This window comes from Lipophrys pholis, assembly GCF_963383615.2.
Source record: "Lipophrys pholis genome assembly, chromosome: 1".
Classification (NCBI taxonomy): Eukaryota; Metazoa; Chordata; class Actinopteri; order Blenniiformes; family Blenniidae; genus Lipophrys; species Lipophrys pholis.
The window spans coordinates 37,186,392-37,206,313 of NC_137635.1; the positions used below are offsets into that span (position 1 = coordinate 37,186,392).

The following is a 19,922-nucleotide window of genomic DNA, read 5'->3' on the forward strand; positions in this document are numbered from 1 at the left end:
ATCAGAGATACAGGACCAGAACTGTGAAACAGCTGGATTAAGATTTGTCTTGTGGGGGCTGAGAACCAAAAATAAGTCCACTTTGAAAGATTGAGTTCTCACAATGCTGATGAAAGAGCTGTAGGAAATACCTGTTTTTTTTTATATTTGTTTAATACTGACTAATATTTACAATTCAATCACTCGTTTTTATAAAGCCTTCAATTTGACGTCACAGCATTTGGAGTGCAGTATTTCCTCAGAAAATATATGTCTGCACTTGTATGCAGTCAACCTGAACTGTGAAGACATATGTCATCCTGACGGAAGTGGAATAAAAGGTGTGCCACCCACCCAGACATGCAGTAAATGTAGTCATTGTTGAGTCAACCACTGTACTCACTACAGCAGAGATGGTTAAATTGCTTTTTTGCTGTGACGCTTTGATTACATGATCTTCCTCTGCCTCACCGTCGAACAAGTAAAGACTTGTCTAATGATGCGTGAAAGAAGAAAGGACTCGGCAGCCGGGTCGTCGTTTAAGTATGAGCTTTATTACTAACACAACATAAGTGATACAAAAAAAAAAATTCCATGTCGATAAATAATATTTTAGTGGTAAAAGGATTTCCTTCACATTGTACTTTCAGTGCTGAAGTTAGAGATATTACTTCAGGTGAATTGGGTCACTTTGCTCAGATGTGCTGGTGAACCACACTTTGCTGTAGAGCTGATGCCAGTGTAACTGCACGCAGACACACACACACACACACACACACACACACACACACACACACAAATACAGAGCAACATTCGAAAGGGAATGGCTTGGAAGTTTTTAGAATTGCTGAATCTGGGTTGAAATATTCAAAAAAAAAAAAAATTGTAATCTCCAATTTAAACCCTTTCCAAACATTTCACAGTAATCCTTCCTTCATTTGAGCCATGTGAGGTTCATTTTGTCAGACTTCACCTTTCACATTATGACTAACAGTAGGAGTGATACACATGCAGTATTTACAAGATCACAAAATAACCCAACTTCATGCACTTTCACATGCTTTCTTCAGTGTGTTGAAATGCACTTGTGTGGTTTGCTGCGCTCCAATTTAACTACAGTGACGCAATGGAGTAAATGTATAATATTAAAAGTTACAAAATAATACTGATAATACTACAGTTGTTAATTTTTCATTCATAGTTTTGGGATATAAAAAAAATTAGATACTAAATAAAAACGATAGTTAAAGATACTTGGCACACTTAATATATTTAGAGGCTCTCGGTAGAATGGAACAGTCTTTTGAGAAAAGCAGGAACCTTTTGGCTCCCTCTCATTTTTCAAGCACAACAATGTCAGCCACTCCGTGTACTTGTGTGAGCTGCTTACAGTCCAGAGAGGCCACCAGCTTTCTTTGACCAGGCTGGGATGGGATGAAGTGCTCCGTTAGTGTCACGGTGGAGTGACCGCTGACATCCCTGAAGAGAGGCGAGGAGCAATTAAATGGGACAAAACAAAAAAGGGGGGAAGGGGACATATAGGAAGGAAAATGAGAGTGCAACGTGCTCTTACCCTACAACCACTTCATGGCCCTTCTGAAGGCCCAGGCCCTCCACTCTGAACACCACGTCTTTCAGTGTGCGTGGCAGCGGGTTGGTGAAGGTTATCTTTGCTGCCATCTCTTTACCGACCACAGCTTCTCCCAGAGGCTGCGGGACAAACTCATCTTAGTACAACTACAATTTTCTATGAGAAAATAAAATCTATGTTGGTATAGGGACGTGATAAAAATGAAATGCAATGTGAGATCCTACTGTGATGTTGAGGTCAGGTGTTCGTAGTCGGAAAGTCGTCTGGTTGGCCAACACTTGCTTGGTCTCATTGACTTTTCCAGACAAAGTCAGCATCAGGGCGGCTTGATCCACCAGCTGGTTCTGATACTCCTGGTAGGGCAGGACCCATTCAATCGACTTCTCTGTGCAAAGAGATGAGGGGACGAATAATTTGACTTTCGCTATCGTGTTGAATCAAAAACGAGTTGTATATTTTGGGATGTGCACCTGCTGCTGGTTCGATGATAAGATTAACGCTGCTTTCCTTCTTAGCCTAGCTTAGATTAACGTGACTGAATGACTTTCTGTTCAATTCCAGGCAAATAGAGCAGACAGACTAATGGGTGAATCACTTTATACTGTATACCGCCTCTCAGTCCAATTTCAACCATCTTCTGGCAGCGAATGTGGAGAATTGAGAGCTATCGCAATCAGCAAGAAGCAAAAATAAATTAAAAAAATCTGTGACAAGCTGATGTCAGCATATGGAAAAACTGAATTAATGAGGGAAAATCGAACCTTCATTGGGCAACAGCTCCACAGAAATTTGCTCCTTCTTGATGGCTCCCTTTAGGACACCCGTGTAGTACATGACAGCCACCTGGCTGTGGAGCGTTGTCTGACGGGGCTCTGAGCTCAGGTTTTTCACCATGATGTTCAACTGAGCGTCCGTGCCCATCCTGGGCCCCTCGCCCTCCATCTTCACCTCCACAGACACATCCTCAGCTATGGGAGAAGCGTAAACCTCTGGCTTGCTGCCATAGCGGCTCGCAGTCTCCACAGCAATGCGTTCCTCCTCTGAGTCTGGTTGGAGAAAAAAAAAGAAGCTTAATACACCTTGTTTTTCTGAAGACATAATGAAGCACAGTCCTTTCAAACATGTCAGTGTGGCATATTCTAATATTGTGAAGAACGGGAGGGATGTTAGGTGTGGGTATGTCCATAATAATAATTCATGCAGAATGACATGATCATTTTTGTGAGATTTCATGATAGTTTGAAAGAACTAAAAGGATATTCTCTCTGATTCTGTAAAATCAATCTCATACCTTCTGAATGTTTGTACAGGTGCGTGATGTCTGCACGCTCGTCGGAGCCCACGGCTTTGGTGCTGATAAAGTGGCCCACAGCTTTCTTCTCACTATGGAACTGAGTGAACGTACCATCCAGGTTCCTCTGCCAGTAGATCTTATCACTGTTCACCTGGCAGGAAAATAAACACGATCAACTCAGTCATCAAGTTCACCTGACAGCTTACACATGGGAAAGCCATTAAACTCAATTCCCTGTCACCATTTGTCTATTCAAGTAAAATGATCCTAAATTGAGGCTTCTGGAGATTATGTCTGCTGGAAGTACCACATCTTTAAAACAAATTAAATCAAGTCTGTGAATCTAAACGGCACCTTTTTTGGAGTTACTCAGTCAAAGGTCACGTCTTCATGCACATTTCTAGCACTCACCTCAGCAAAGACGAAAGGTGTGTCGTGTTTGAGGTAGACCTGGCCGGAGCGGATGGCGTTCGTGGAGGCCGGGCCGCAGCGGAAGGTGCCCTGACTGGTCTCCTGAGGGGTGGAGTCGACCGCCTGCCAGCCGCCATGACCGGGAGGCAGGTCCGGTCTGGCCATCCAGCAATCGTTCCACACATGGAAATTCCTGAGGATGGAGCAGGATGAATATGAGTGAAGTATATGTCTCCTTCTGAAACTGTGATTTAGGGTGCCCAGTCGTCCACTTTTGTCTCACATCCACAATTGTCTAATAACGCTTAAAAAGAGAGCTAGTGCACAATTAATTATCAAGGACAGATTGCTTTATGCATAATGATATCAAGTAACTTCAGACAATCCTCTATCAATAAAGAGGAGGTTAAAATTGAATATTTTCATTCGGCAACTTTAAAATGCAAAGTGTCCTATTTTTTGAGAAATCTAAATAAAATCACACAAAAGGAATCAGGAAGTAAGTTTCTTCAGTAAACAATATGATCTTTCAATTTGATTAAAGAAAATGTTTGACTTTATATTTGTATTGGTGTCATTTTATGAAGATCTGTGGCATATAATTCAACACGGCAATAAAAAAACCAACAAATACACCATCAAAACTGAACGTAGATGGCTATACATAGTTACAATAGGTCCCTTTTTCATAGTTTGAAGGGAAAAATGTGTAAACAAGCGAACAGGAATAAAAAATGGCGAGAATGTTTCAAAGCAATTTTAGGACACCAGTGCTCCCAGATAACCCACCGATATAAGTTGAGCCGCTGCAATTTCAGAGGGGTTGCAGATAATTGAAACTGCCTGACACCTCTGGAGTTCCAAGTTAGAGAGGTGCTTTAGAGGCTGATCTATATATACGGCACATTCCTAAGGTATGGATTTAGCAGCTGGCAATTTTTTCAAAGCCGGGCACCTGGGCTGTGCAAAGATTCACATCTTACCATACAGAGTCACTGTTGAGGTAGTCGATTGGCTCCAGATCTTCATCAAAATACACATCAGTCGTGAGGGACACGTCGGTATCATGAGCGGACTGGAAGTTGGTCACACTACGTGCTGGTATGCCGAGACAGCGCAGCACTGAAAGCAAAGACACACGGAGCAGAGGCACGAATTAAAGCAGAACTTTACAAGCCACTTAATGACTGAGCTGAATGTGCAGATGGCAATTCTTCAGATGTTTCTTTTCGGACCTTTGCATGGCTGCATGCACAAGAGGTTTGATCTTTGACAAAAGTGGGATATATGACAGGAATGCCAATGCTCGGAATTTAGGGTGTGTACGAGATATGGCTGGCTATCAGGGGTAACGCTATGTGCTGGGGTCAGCTAGCTATCATGTGAGGTTCCTCACATGCACGTACAATGAATGAAGTGTTCTGCAACCAAATAACAGCTACAGCTAATGAAAAGGGCCTGATAGAGCCAAAAGCCAGGATCGCAATAATTTGTGGATTCCTACTTAAATTGGCTTCATGGCTTTTTTCACATGCACACATATCGTGCAGTCCCTTCGCATGCCGACAGTCTTTCAGTTTTCAATCATCCACTGGAGTGCTTCCATAAACACGCCCTACTCATTTGCACACTGTTTCACATGACCCCCTGTGCTATTTTTGTCCTCAAGGCTGACCTGTTGTAGTGATCCCAGAGAAGACCCAGCACTGGCCGTATGACACAGGCGTGCCATTGGAGGCGTGGTATTTCCTCAGGATCTCCACGCTGCTGCTCCACGCTGCAGGGGAGACGCCATCCAAGTAATTCCCTGACCAGTTCCCAACGAGAACACCAAAGTCATCCTGAGCATTTATCTGAAAATGACATTGTGACATGATTATTGATTCAGGAGGGTAACAACCACAAATTGAACGAAAATATGGGTCATTATCTTTATACAGTCCTTATTTAGAGCCATAAAAAAAACGATGTTTTCTTTTTCTTTTCCACTCACCATGGCGGATAAGACTCGGACCACATTGACAGGATCCCCACGACCAGATGGTGGCATTTCACTCTTCTCCAAGATAAACAAGCATGCTTCCAGGATCCCCTCATGAAACTAGTCATGAAATAAAGGGAGTTTAAATTATGCCATAAATACACTCTGGCATTTTGACACACATGCTATAAACAACAAACAACTCCTATAAAAAACAAAACAAAAAAAACCCCAGGAATGCAGCAGCAAACATAAAGACTTTTTGTCTTCCCTGCTTTTCTATCGTCTAATCAGTTTTAATGAAACCAGGAAAATAAAAATCACAATGCATGTTTCCTATCAATATCCTTAAAGAAAGAAAGGAAACTAACAATACGTTGATCCCACCGACAAGTTTTGTCTGTGTAGTTAAAACTAATTCATTGTATTCCTCTGTGCATCATAGGAATGCTCCGCTGTTTCCCAAAGCAGTTGTATAAGCACACAGGTGCTGCACTGAGACTGGAGTATATTTTGTGTCTGTCCCACAAACACCATTGTATTGCTGGAAGAGGTCCCTCGGGCACCAAATATATATGGATCCACAGCTCAAACGAGTCCCAAACAAACACAGTGTTTACACCTGGCTGTTGTAACCAGTAACGGCTGTGCCCATATATCTGGGCAGTTAAAGTACAATAAAAAATTATAGTGACTTCATTAGGACAAGACCTGCCAACTTTTGACTCAAAGTGACACACACACACACACACACACACACACACACACACACACACACACACACACACACACACACACACACACACACACACACACACACACACACACACACACACACCATTCAGATTATAGTTAAAGATGTCAGTTAATCATGAAGAACTGCAGAGGAAACAATCTGACATCCCTAAAATCAGCATTATGAGTATTATGATAGATGTAATGAAGACACAATGAAAGCTACAAAGCAGTCTATGATTTAAAGTCATATATTTGGTACCTATAACAGTTGTGAGCAATAAATGTGGAATAAAAGTCACTCCAATACTTAAAGTTCTGTATACCACATAGGAAAACAATAAATTTACTTCGAGATTTCCAATAGAAGTCGAGAATTGAGCTAAAAACTGTAGCCTGGTGTTAGAGAAAGCATGTGTGGCCAGAGAGTGAGAAAGTTGGCAACCCTGGGGACGAGAGTGGCGAGGGCTAATGATGCTGTAATGATCGCTCATGCACTGAAGCGTGCAACAATGTCCAGTCCATACCTGCCCAAAGTTCCACGTGCGAGCACCGATTTGCTTCTCAGTGCCGTAGTAAATCCTTCCAGTATCGTTCAGCACATACTCCTTCCTCTCTTCATCGTCGTCCAGGAACACAGTGTCCACTAAAAACACATAAAACACATCAAATCCACACACGCTCATTTGGCTTTATACTGACAGAATATAGCCTTCGGTGTGGGGGTTTTCTACAACTTCTCCAGGTAATTCTGAACTTCCATTCAATTATAGGAAATATAAATTAAATAGTGGAGGTGGCCTAAAGTTAAGAAAAGTGGACTTGGGATTGGGAGTTCACGAATTCTAACCACCCTTTGCAGAGCCGTAATTTGGCTGCACCTTCACCATCCTAGAAATAGGACTGGTTGATGCAGGGGGGAAAAAGGCATTAAATTAGTTAGCTATATAGAACAGTAAAAATTAGATTTTTTTTTTGTCTGTCTTTCTTCCTGACCCAGAATCTCTGTTCCAGTCACCACTTCAGTGACTAAAACCTCCAAAGAATGTGATTTCTTTTCACATACTATGTGCAAAAAGTCCCAAAGGCGAGGAAATGGTTAAGAAAAACACAATGACTCCATGGACCTTGCAGTGGGGCCCACACTCATTTATGGGAAACAGTCTGTTTTGAGTGGCATGAGCAATGCGGACTTGGGCGTGCACGCCTCACATGAGGATCTCTGTTTATCTCTTTTTCCACAACTTATCTATTGCAGTTACTTGTGGATCAAAATAAAGAACGAGTCAACAAGAGACGAAAAGGAAGTCCGCAAAAGTAACGAAGCAGTGATGGACATGAGAAATGCAAGTGGAAGGAAGAGTTTTAAAGAAGTCATGGGGGCACAAGCTTAGAGAAAGAGGGGAAGTTATGCTTGGAAGGACAAAGGCGGGGGGGAGGGGGCGAGTGAAGAATAACAGTGGCTTGGGATTTTTATTAGCGAAAGAAAAGGGATGAACCTGACAGTTTCTGGCGGCTGTGATAATTGTAGTTTTCACTTCTTGCTTGAAACTCCTGAAATGTGAAAGAAACAGACACACACAGGCGGGTTTGAGCGGGAGGCTGGGGAGTGAAGCAGTTCACCAAGGACGTAAGGGTTGGGTCAGTGGATAGCAAGAAGGGAGTAAAGCTGGGTGGGAAAGGCACAAAACAGCAGGAAATACACACGGAGGCAGTAAAGCAAGCGAGAGGACAGGTTGTTACCAGCTGCAAGGATTACTCAAAACTCACCCCATGGTATTTCATAGAGTAACAGCAGGATTTAGAGTTTTATGAGCGTGAGGGAGATTGGTTGTGGAGGAAAAAGAGATTGAGAGCAGGAAGGGAAAAAGAAAAAATGGGCATGCTGCCAAAAAGAGCAGAAATTTAAATGAGAGACAGGCGGTCTTAAAAAAAAAAAAAAATCCAATTCGGGTGCGCTGCTCTTTTAAATAGACTGTGTTGCAAATGTATTTATTTTTGATAACTATCACAGACTATAATAATTATGCATCATAAAAGATGACATACTGGCCACAATATAAATAAAGTCCATTTTCTTTATCAACATATCAGAGGAACTTTCTCTAATAAATAAATTAAAGAGTAGGTTGAGTTAGAAAACTTCAAGAGGTACTGTGTTTTGGTCATAAACAAATTTCAATTGTGTTTTCCACAGAGACATACCGAAACACTTATAATTATTTTTCAATGTCCAAGATCCTTTCAGGTCTATGGAGTGCTTTCGTGAGGGTTTTTTCCCCCCGATTAATTGCTTTTGGTTTCACAGCCTGCATTTTCATTATCCTGCTGCACTCTCGCTGCTCCTTATAGCGTGGATTTAAGCAGCTGTTATAAGTTAAAAGCTCCAGCTTTAGCAATCTGCTGCTGAGTACAATTCAGCAGCAGTCAAAGAGCAAAACAAAACCACTTTATATTCAAAAGTTCGGATTATCATTGCAAGTGAGATCGTTTCACAAAAAAAGAAGCTCTGTAATCGGTTGGAAATGTCCAGAAATATTGATGGTGTCAATTATTCTCATCTATCCAGGGAAATTCTCCTCGGTGTGACTGACGAATCACTGCCACATCTGAGCCCCTTATCAAAAAACATTATATCTATGCTCTGTCTCCCCTGCGTTTAGATTCCAGTCAAATAGAGTTCATGTGTTTTATCTCATAACTGTTGAGTACTTTCCAGCAAACATTTCCTACACAAATGGAGGTTTAACAAACACATGTATTTGTTGGTTACTTTAAATATGTTTGATTTACTCAACAAATACGATAATTATCTCTTCTTTTGATCGTGTGCATAACTGCCACCACTGATTGTAGATATATGTGTACATTTTCCTAATTTTCTCAGTCTCTGAAACGTGCTCGGATTAGAAACGGTGAGTACTACAATTGACAGAACAAACTGCTTTGGGGGTGTTTTGATATACAAACAGCAACATTCATAGATATAACTAGTACACAAAGTACGCAAAATCTTTCTATTGATTTATGTATTTTGTATTTGCAATTTTTCAACTGCCTTGCATTTTTGCAGGCAGATGTTTTCTGGAGGCCTGAAAACTGTTCCGCAAACAAAGATTAAAAGTCAAGTCATACATAAGCATTGCTTAAAGGATGCAGCTGAAGGTCTGTTTCATATTACACACAGACTGTTTGGATCAAGTGGTGCTTAAGTGACCACAACACAAGCGTGCCAGAAGTTTTGAATTAGAGCCAAAAACAAAAAGTTATATAACTCTCACAGTCACACGCTGAAGCTATTTGACGGACAGCAACATACTCGTGGATTGAGACTGGCCTTCCTCACCCTTGTGTAACATTATATCAGAATCCCTCTCAGAGATTAAATAGCTAAACAGACATCTAGTTTGTCCAAGTATTTGCTATCAGTCTGACAGAATGACGTCTGTAAGACGGCAGTTATGTTATGGGAACATTTTCTCCCACAATTGAGCAGCAAAAAGTTATTCTCTCAGAACAATATTGCCCCTTTTTTTTTTTTTAAGGCTGTCTGTCTCAAAAGCTGATATTAATCCAGATAGCATGTGATTCATTCCAGACATTTTTCCTGCATCGTTTTTCTTTCTTATCACCTACGATTTGTCTGCTTCCTCCTCTCTCTTTCACATTCCAGCCCTCTATCCTTAGAAACCCTTTACTGTTTCCAGCTTACCTTCACACCAAGGGTTGAAGAGCACGGTGATGTTCTCGCTGGAGGTGAATGTAGTCGCCCCCTCGCCCTTCACAGGGCTGGTCGTCACAGTGAGCCCGTACAGGCCGATCACAGCATTGGGTAGAGAGTTGACAGAGAGCTTGATCTTGTTTCCGGTTTGCTCGATAATCTTTGCTTCCCAGCGTGAATTCTGCAGGTTCTCCACCAGTGGAATGATGACGTGTGTGCCTTTGGACACTAAGTGCAGTGGACCTACACCAGATAGATCATAATGCAGCGTTGATATGCCAGAAACAGGGAAACATAATGACATCTTTTGCAAAGCAAGGGGATTACGTTTAAGAGCAAGTCTAGAACACCTTATGTCTCTCAATGTTGTGATGATAGAAACTGGAAGTTCTCAAAATGTATTCGTCCCAATTCAAATGCTACCAGTTTCATTTTTAAGTTTCACCTGAAGCAGCAGTATAACTTCACCTGTCCTGACCTAATTCATGAGCCTGACTGAATATATCATGCATTTTGAACGATTTGTCTTTACATTTCCATCACCATGCAGCACAAGTACGCTCTTATATTAAACTTTAAAGTGGTTGTTTTGCCATTTGATTTTGTTTTGTTTTGTTTTGTTTGGCAAATGACACTTTCTTTTATAACATCCTACCACTGTCAGGCATCACTGCAGCTGAATTTCCTGTTCTGTTGATTTCAAATCTTTGACTGTATCACTCAGGGGGGACATATGTTAGTGCTCAAACAGCATCTGTTCATGTTCAGAGCTATAGCAAGTCAGAATACCAATTGAATCATATGTATGTTATTGATGGAAACCAAGGAGAAGCAGATCCAACACAAGCTTATATGCATAAGAAGTGCAATTGTTTTGTCCAATTCCAATCCAACCCATCCTCATTTATAAAAAACAAAGTAGTGAACACAGAAATAAATAGCACATATATACTGTATATATATATATATATATATATTTTTTTTTTTTTATTCATTTATTTATTTTATTTTTTTTTTTTTTTTAAAGGTCAATCTTAGGGTTTTTTGACATTTCACATTTTTGATACACTATTACTGCTGTCTTTCATAGTTAGCCGAGGTGACCTGAAATCTGTGTTTCATTTGTAAAACACAAAGTTAAAATGTACAACTGCTGTTTCACCTCACATAAAGCCTGTAAACTAATCTTGAGGAACTTGCCTTGCAAGTGATTGACATACAGTATGTAAACAATTATCCATTTTGTCAACTCATTCAGTTGGCTGTCAATAATGTTGAGTGCAGGATTCATCAATAATGACCTTTAGAAAGCCGTTGCACCAAACACTCTGCAAATAAACAATGTTTTCTTACATTTGAAATTCGAAACCTTTACTAAAATGATGTTTGTAAAAAACCAAAGTGTTTAACATTTTGCATGAAACGTGTGGGTGAAAAATGATGTGAGTTGCATCACAAAGTGCTTTTAAGTTTTTCCTCATTCATTTCGAATTATAGTGAAAACTTGAAAGTTTCCATTTGATTAAATCACATGGGGACAGTAGAAGTGAAGAAGCAATATTAAAATTCTATATGGAGATATCGCACAGAAACAAATAGGGAAACGTGTGCATCATTTCACCCCGCTATGCATGGTTGTCTGAGTAAACAAAAACCTCCTACACTGCACAACACATTCCTACATAACAATTAACCGAAATGTCCTTTTGTTTAGATAACTCAGTAGTTTCTTATGGGCTAGTGAGCCGACTAGCAGCATTCAAACTCACAGGAATCTTTTTGCCAAACCCTGCTGGGCCATAATTAGCTGGTGCAAATGTGACGTTTTACCAAGAAACCATTGTTCTCCATGCAGCCGCATCCAGGACTCCCCGCCCTTCCTCTCTCACCTCTCAGTGCTCGTTCTAAAGGAAATCAATGAAGAACGCAGTCTCTTTTTTTTTGCTTCTGGAGTGACTATTTTCAAAGAAAACTGACTTGAAATCGTTATTTCATTCATAGCTGAAGAATATAACCTCTTAGAGAGCTTGAATAACACAAACCCCTGCTTTTAGTGCAGCACTTATAACCTTGTCTCTACAATTGCGACCGTGAAAGTGACGGGAATCACAGTCTGTCATAACTCAGATACTTATGAAAGTCCATTGTTTTTCTTGTTTTTTTTCTCTCCCGCCCTCTTATTATCTAACTGCTCAGGAGCAGGTGACAAAAAAAGCGCATCTGAATAATGATGTCATGGCCATTTTCTTTCCCAAGTGTGTCCAATGAGTCCTGTAGAAATGCCAGTGGGAGGTGTCCGGTGTCCTGAGGTCTGGAAACTGTTAAACACTGAGAGCTGCTGGGTGGAATCCAAAACTTGTGGTGTGGCTATGGTTGTACTCCTGCTTGTTTTGAACACTCCAGCTATGCTTAGCATTTGGACCACATTTCTCATGCTCAAAGTCTTTCTGATTTCCCATGCAGCCGATAATGGTTAATGGAGAAACCATTTGTACACAGGGCAATCAGCTGATTGTGGGTAGCCTTTGAAAACAAATGGAGGTTTGCTATGCTTCCAAAGCAGGTGTTTCCAATGTCTTTGTTCCACAAACCTCCCTCCTCAGATTTGCACCACCTATATTACAGCAGATACATTTTACAGCCATCCAAATTGATATGCCAAACATTGACTTGTTTCTATCCTTCATTTAAGATTGAAGAATTAGCCACAAATCCCTGTTTTGGAGTCTGACAGGAAACTTGTATGAGAAACCCCACTCAAGCACAGGTAGAACTTGCAACTCCACACAGAAAAGCCAAACCGGGGACATTTTTGCTATGAGGTGAAAGTACTTCTGTACTGTGATCATCTATATTCATGTAGACTTTTTACCGACCGACAGTTCTTTTAGTAGTCCATAACTATCCTTGTTCACCTTTCAGGTCTTTATAGACACACTCCATCCATTACTCTTATCTCATTAGCTGTTTATCTTTTATGTTAAATGACTTTGAATCGTACCCACTATTTTAACAATTTATTTGGACATCTCTTCTTATGTCTTAATGAGTCGGACTTCTCTGTAAGGTTTCTATCAAATTTTTTTTTTAGAACTACCCCCGACTTACTCAAATATATCAGCTGACATGGCAAACGCTGGGTTCTTTCTTCTTCTACATTCAGCAATTTGATGCCAACCGTCACAAGCCTTCTGCTTTTAGATTCCCTCTTTTTTTCCACCACCATGATCAGTACAGGCATTTAGCAGAGAAAAAAAAAAAAAAACCCAATTGGTTTAGATAGAGGGGATGGTGATCTATAAACTCTACCAACATCATACCTGTTCTCAGATCCAAGTGCAGCTTGTCAGTGTCAGCATTGAAGGCCCTGTTGAGCTCCAGCTCCACCTGGAAGGTCTGTCCTCTGCGGATGATCAGCTCGTCTCCGTCAAAGAGGTCGGTGTGATGCTCTTGTCTGTTTTGACCCGTCTTGGAGCTCAAAAGGTCCACCGAACACACCGACAACTTAATCTCTGAGAGTGTGCAGGACATACATTTGGTAAGTTTTATATACTGTATTCCTATATTTTCTGATGATTCAAACGAGATGCCCAGAGAGCTGGAGTCTGTGGCATTACCTTCAAATTCCTTTGTTTCTCCGTTCTCAGGCTTTGGCTTGGTGGCATCTGAGATTACTGGAGCGGGGTTGGGTAGTTTGGTCAGTTCCACCTTATCAGTGACATCGTAGGAGGTGCTGTTCTGGCGCTTACAGCAGCACGGACACATCTTCCTGAACCAGCGACGGCAGCCGCCCTCCTCTTTCTTCTCCCCCTCGTTCTGAATGGTGACCTCCACCCTGGTGGGTGGGGACGATCCATGAAATCGTCCGATCTCTGAGGTCCCTCGCACTGTTAAACGTTCACCCGGCATCCTAAAGGAAACATCAAATAATATTGATCTTTCAATTTCAGGGGGAAAATGTTTAATCATTATTCAATATAGTATTGTAAAACACTGGACAAAAAAACAACAACCTGACAACAACAATTTGACTATGTTTTCTCAGAAATGAAGAGATGATGTCAGCTTGTCGCATCCAGTTTATCAACTTTTAGTGCTCAGCGCAGCCTAAACTTTAATCTATTCTTCAAAAGAACTATTTGTTTTATCATATTACTTGAAAACATGGGCCTCATCTAAGCACATTGTTACGACGCACTAGGACTGCACATGATGGGGTATGATTTGTACAAGTACTGATATTTCACTTAATTTATCTATGCTTTGAGATTTGCTCTTCATAATAATAGTGCACTTTGCCTTGCCTACACTAGTTGTGACTGGACTGTGTGTGTGTGTGTGTGTGTGTGTGTGTGTGTGTGTGTGTGTGTGTGTGTGTGTGTGTGTGTGTGTGTGTGTGTGTGTGTGTGTGTGTGTGTGTGTGTGTGTGTGTGTGTGTGTGTGTGTGTGTGTGTGTGTGTGTGTGTGTGTGGCTGGAGAAGTTTGGTGATGTTGTTGCTTTTAGTAAATTTCTTGTCGTCACCAGATAATTATAATCGATTTAAAACACAGGTATTTCAGTTAGTAAAGTGCACATTTTTTGTGAATTAATTGTGACTAATTGTACTTTTAGAATATGCAAATAATTTATTTCAGTTGAGTAATGTTTTCATGATATGCATATTGCGCATTTTGTGATAACGATAAATTTGCAATATATTGTGTTATATTGTATATATAGAAAAAAGACACATATGCAAAAGAAGAATAGAAAATTGTTTAAATTGAAGAAGAAAAGTCATGATGTTTTCTATTTTAGCTTTGTATTGTGCTCAAGATATACCCTCTGCAGTAAAGGAGCCAAATACCATTTCAGTACCATTTTGTCATCAGGAAGTACTCTAACATCTGGTCTGCCTTTACCTCCAAAAAGTCAAAATAGCTGAGTTTGGAACAATATTGAATGAAACAGAAAACATAGATAGAAACAGCTCTTCATCACAATAATATGCACGATCTATGACTTGGTCCCTCCAATTGTCATCAATAAGAAAAACACATACAACTATCAGCAAACAATCCAAACCCTAAAGCAGAGCTCAGGTCACACTAGAAGCTACATTGAGTTACACAGTTAATGCTTTTCGCCACTCTGATCCCAACAAGACTTTGACGTACAAAGAAATTATGGCTCTAATGGGCCGTTTTGTAATCAGAGTTAAAGGAAATGTTGAGGGCTGTTGAGAAAATTGTTTAATAAAACTTTTGTGATAAGAGGTTACTGGTTAGGCCTTGTGCTTCAGTGATTATAATTCCAGTTTTTACTTTCATCTCTTTCATAATATAGCCAGTTAACTTTCCCATTTTTTTTTTCCCACACTTACCACATTCCTGACTTTATGCTTTGCCATCCGGCGTTCTCAAATCATTTTGGGGTATTTAGTCCTTCACCCTATCTGAATACATTCCCTGTGAGAAATGAAGTAACTCCTACAAGCAGCTGGAGCCCATCTGCTGCACCACAGCTGCTGCTGTATAATATAGTTTCTGTGCTTGTGATGTCTCTGTGTGCACATACATTGTGCATGTTGGTGTCCAGTGCTGGGCTTCATATGGACCGTAATCACATTGTCACAGCCCCACTCTTGTACAATAAATAACATTGTTTGTCAAAGATAAGTCCATCCTTTTAAGAAACATACTCACTTTTAAGAATTTGGGTGAAAAGTTACAAATCTAATAAAGAAGGTAAATGGAAAATTCGGAGAATAAAACATGACTTTACAAAAAAAAAAAAAAAATGAAGTGAAGAGAACTTTCATCTAATGCCCGCCTTCTTCTTACCATCTGCCTCGTCTCGTCATTAAAAAGCCACACAGGGCTCTGGCACAGCACGCAGAAATACATCTATTTAACCCAAACATTAAAGCATCATTGAGGTTTTGTTAGCCTTGTAAAAACACCCATGAACTCTAATGAGGTGCGACAATGTACGCAGTCAGGACAATTTTAACATTCTTAAGTAAACACCCAGAGTCTTATTTTATTGAGTGACTGAGCTTAGTTTCACTAACACCCCATAACCTTTGGTCCTTTGGCTACTTGGGTACAGCTTTTCAATCATCAATGACAAATGAAGGTGTCTATTTAGTTCTATTTTTAATGTACAAAACTGGTAAAACACAGTAACAAAAGTTATATCAATGGAAGAAAATTACAGCTAAATCTACAAAATAGTTGTGTATATATATATATATATAATATGTTTCGTTGTCATTTTCAAGAAATGGATCTCTAATACAGGCATTTGGTGGTGAATAGTGACTTTTGCACCCCTAAAATATGGATATATAGCTATATTTCACATATATATATAACTGAAGGACTAGTTTTGAACTGCAACTTAAAGCTACAGTAAAGACTGTTTTGCAGCATATTTGAATGTTTAGAGGCGATGTATATCTTGTAAATAGTACTCACAAACACAACAATAAGATTTATGCTTCGATAACAATCTCAGGTAGCAGGGTAAACTGAGCATATACTTCCTAAAATTAACTGACAAACGGACAAAATTTGAACAAATTCATATATAACGCAACAATAAAACCAGCAAAAGACTTGGCTCCTCACTTTAAATATATTTTGGAGTTATTTTGGAGTTGATAAGCACTGTTTCAGTTTGTACTAATCACTCTGAAGATAAGACGATCAATCGTCTGATGAAGCTTACAGAGCAGTGACTAGACCTTTTGGAGAAGAGATAGCATATCTGCCCATCTTTTAATTTTTATTTTATAAGATTCAAGTTTACCGAGTTCCCGAATGTAAAACAACAATGAGAGCTTTTGCTGGAATGTAGCTGCTTCGCTATCGATTCTCGTGTTCAAACACTTGCATGGAGTATTGATTGATGGTGAAGTTATGCGATGCAGTTCAAAGGTCAGACAGCAGCTGAGGAAGAGTTCATGAGGAGAGGTGTCTCATAAAACCAAACCCTTCAAATCCATGTGTGAGAAGAATGCACCATATGCCTTATGTCCACCTGACATCATGTTATGCTTCTAATATTTCAGCTCTGGGAGTTCCTCAGGTCATCCAATGGTCATATGACATTCCCCTCCCTTCACAGGTTTCCAAATCTCAATATTTGGCAGTTACTTTCATAACAATTGCAACAGACACAATGAACAGAATCGGCTGTGTTTTAAAACATACTTGCGCACCACCCACGCCCAAAGTCGAACTACAGTATGTGACCTCCTGATTGAAGTTAAAAACAAGAAATGTTGAAATAGAGAAAACACAATGCAGAATACTCGACTTTTTGTTTACACACTCCATCCTCATGATGCATTTTCTCTTAGCTCACAGACGTTCAGACTCTAAATAATTGGGGTGATAAAATAGAAGATACACATCCACTTTAATTGGCTAAATAACACTGTAAATATTGACTCTCCCAAAAAACATCACTAAATAAATGATTTTCAGCCAGTTTTGTTTGTAATTTGTGTCTTGACAAGCTTTTTTGGAAGAAAAAAAAGGCAGCGTTATCTCAACACTGCACTTACGTAGGTGGCCCAAAATTGTCCAATTAGATTCATAACCCACTAAAACCATGAAAAGCCATCCCACAATCTTAATTCTTTGGCAGCCTTGCTCTTCCCTCACACTATAATGCACAACTTAAATGGATCTCTAATACAGGCATCAGCCAAGCTTGAAATTAAGTGTTTGTCATATTTCTTTCCCCTCCTCTGCCTATCACTACTACATATATCATTTCCTCCTTTGTGCTGTGCTGGCTCCCTTTGCTACCCGGCACATCTATTCCGTCAGTTAGTGTTGGCATGCCGGTGGAGCCGGTATGCCGACTGGGCCCTGAGATAAGTGCAGCAAATTCAAGTCGTCTGTTCACAGGCATCAACATCAGCTTTAAATGGCCGGGCTTGTTTTGTCAGGCAATGTTGGTCCCATGTGGAATTAATTGATTATTAATAAATGTCACCGTATAGCCCTAAAATGTCAGCACGCATACACCAAAATTAAAAGCATCAAGAAATTGTTTACATCCTGCAAAGCATATCCTCAAGGATCTCTTTTTTTTTTTTTTTGAGAGGGGGGTAGGAGGAAGAAGCTCTGCAGCTTGTTGGCTGCCAACCAACAGAGCTGAAGGCATGAGTAGGCTTGAACTCACTGTTTGTAACTAAACACAGAAAATGCCTCAGACAACAGGAGTTTGAAGGAATGAATAATAGCCTTCTCTCTCTCAAAAGCCTCCAGGAAACAATTTACTATCTGTGTCTAATTACATTTTTGCTGCCGAAAAGCTTGAACAAGTCAAATGTAAAACACATTCAGAGATACAAGACAACCAGGTGATGGGAGGGTGCTGAAATGAATTCAAATACAATCATATACGATAATGGTTATGATTATTAGAGAGTCACTGAAATCTGGGCTGCAATGAAAGACGTCATTATCACAATTAATGAAAATGATCATGGGTTCTCTTTAGGAAATGATATCATCTAAACAACAAGAATTTATGCAACCAATGAGTGAATAAATGCAAAAATTCACACTGAGTGACCTCACGAGGAGCAAATCTTTAGAAAAAAAAATAAAAATCCCCTTCTAACCTAGAACCTGTTGGCCCTTTAATTTCACATCTCATTTGCTCCTAATATGTTTCTATTAAATAGCTAAATTAAAATTGAGGAATAAAATGAAGCAACATTCTTCAACTAATCGACACACTGCTGCTGTCTAGTTTTACAAACATGGAAGTGTGTCTCTTTCTTTTTAGATTGCGAACCTCTATGGAGGAGAATCACCCTGTGAAACTTTAATTGTAGAGCGACTAAAAGGAGGAAACCGTTAGGTCATGCGCACAACACTTTCGGTTTTCACACTCCACTTAACATTACCCCAAGAAGAATAAAACACCGGGGAGATTAAAAATCTTACTTTCTCTGTGTGCTCTCTGTCTTGGTTCAGCGGTGAAACCTCGGTTGCCTCCTGAACAAATTATCCCCCAGCCTTGGGAAAACTTTTGGCAACTTTTTTCTCGTCTCGTCTCGCTCTCGGTTCACGGAGCCAGAATACTTATAAGCCTGTACTTGGAGCTGATACACACCCCTAGTCTTCCTCGGCTCAACCCACCCCCGCCCTACCCTGAGCGAGGCTGAAGTTTCTCACACCCACCAGGAGGTCCCGCTCTCAGGAGCGCGCCCCGGTGCGTCAAATAGCGCACGCACTTTGTGGTGAGTAATGATCCGCAAACAGAGCAACGGAGGGGATTCAAGGCGTGTTACGCAATGTTTCTGAAGTACTTTTTCTGATCGGGAAGGGAGCGGAAGAGGAGAAGATAACTACGTCACACTTAAATGTAATGCTTTAAAGCTGAGTCCATATGCGCAATTGCGCACTGACTGGTGAGATGATGTGACTCCAGAAAGCATCTATTCAAAAAGTCCTTAAATAAAAGGGTAACATGTGCAAAGGAAAGAAAAAGCATTGTGTCGTTCTACTAACTTCAGTGATCACATACTGGATACAGCTTATCAGCAGGAGGGGAAAGTGACTGTGTCTTGTTACACAAGGAGCGCCCTGGCCAAATGAAAGTCCTCAGCAAAAGGAAATGATCACACCCTCTACTACAGTCGCCGTTCACGGTTGCTGCTTTGAATCTGAAGTTGTGGCATTACTTTCCAATTACATGTTTGCAGTTATAGTTACCACTTTAAAAGGTGTAGAGGTGGAGTTACATTACTACTACCTGAAAACATCCACTCAGTGATAACAGGGGGCAGCATGTATTATTAGAATAAAAATAAAAAAAATAGATATTGTTTTCACAGAGATATGATTAATATACCTCCAAAATTTGTTCTCTCTGTGCTACAGTGATAATCTATCTGTAGTGGCATTCGAACCTGCAAACGTCTGAGCGAAAGCTTTTCAGGCCTCTAATGCCACCAATGGCTTACCGGCTCTCTTCTTAACTTAAACTAATATGTATGATTGTAATTTGTTAATTTCACTTTTGTTATCAGATTTAACTCGTGTGATATGGTGGATGTCACCGCTCTTCGAACACCAAAATAAACCTCAAACCACAGTTGAACCTTGCGGAACTTCCAGTCTTAAAAATAAAGGAAATTCCCTACGTTTTCGTTTTGTCACTATCCGCCCACTGTGCGGCTTTTAACTTCCCCAATCTGCT

The 19,922-nt window shown here is 40.2% G+C and overlaps 1 protein-coding gene across 1 annotated transcript; it reads right to left on the reverse strand.

Moving 5' to 3' along the window:
- Positions 1–511: 511 nt before the first annotated feature.
- tgm1l1 (transglutaminase 1 like 1) lies at positions 512–18,952 on the reverse strand. Its single transcript, XM_080471681.1, has 14 exons — positions 18,665–18,952; positions 13,330–13,622; positions 13,033–13,224; positions 9,704–9,955; positions 6,519–6,637; positions 5,269–5,376; positions 4,951–5,128; positions 4,259–4,397; positions 3,276–3,468; positions 2,862–3,015; positions 2,332–2,616; positions 1,795–1,955; positions 1,553–1,689; positions 512–1,458 (listed from the first exon to the last, which is right to left on the reverse strand). The coding sequence occupies exons 2-14, from the start codon at positions 13,619–13,621 to the stop codon at positions 1,314–1,316; spliced, it is 2,355 nt and encodes a 784-aa protein (XP_080327807.1). The 5' UTR covers position 13,622; positions 18,665–18,952; the 3' UTR covers positions 512–1,313.
- Between the last annotated feature and the right edge of the window lie 970 nt (positions 18,953–19,922).

What these genes read in the sequence shown, in the direction of transcription:
- tgm1l1 (XM_080471681.1), bottom strand. Translation starts at nt 13,621, where the DNA reads ATGCCGGGTGAACGTTTAACAGTGCGAGGGACCTCAGAGATCGGACGA. An exon ending in GCACTTGGATCTGAGAACAG is followed by an intron (nt 9,956 to 13,032) that starts GTATGATGTTGG and finishes TATCTGGTGTAG; the next exon opens with GTCCACTGCACTTAGTGTCC. An exon ending in GCACGTGGAACTTTGGGCAG is followed by an intron (nt 5,377 to 6,518) that starts GTATGGACTGGA and finishes TTTCATGACTAG; the next exon opens with TTTCATGAGGGGATCCTGGA.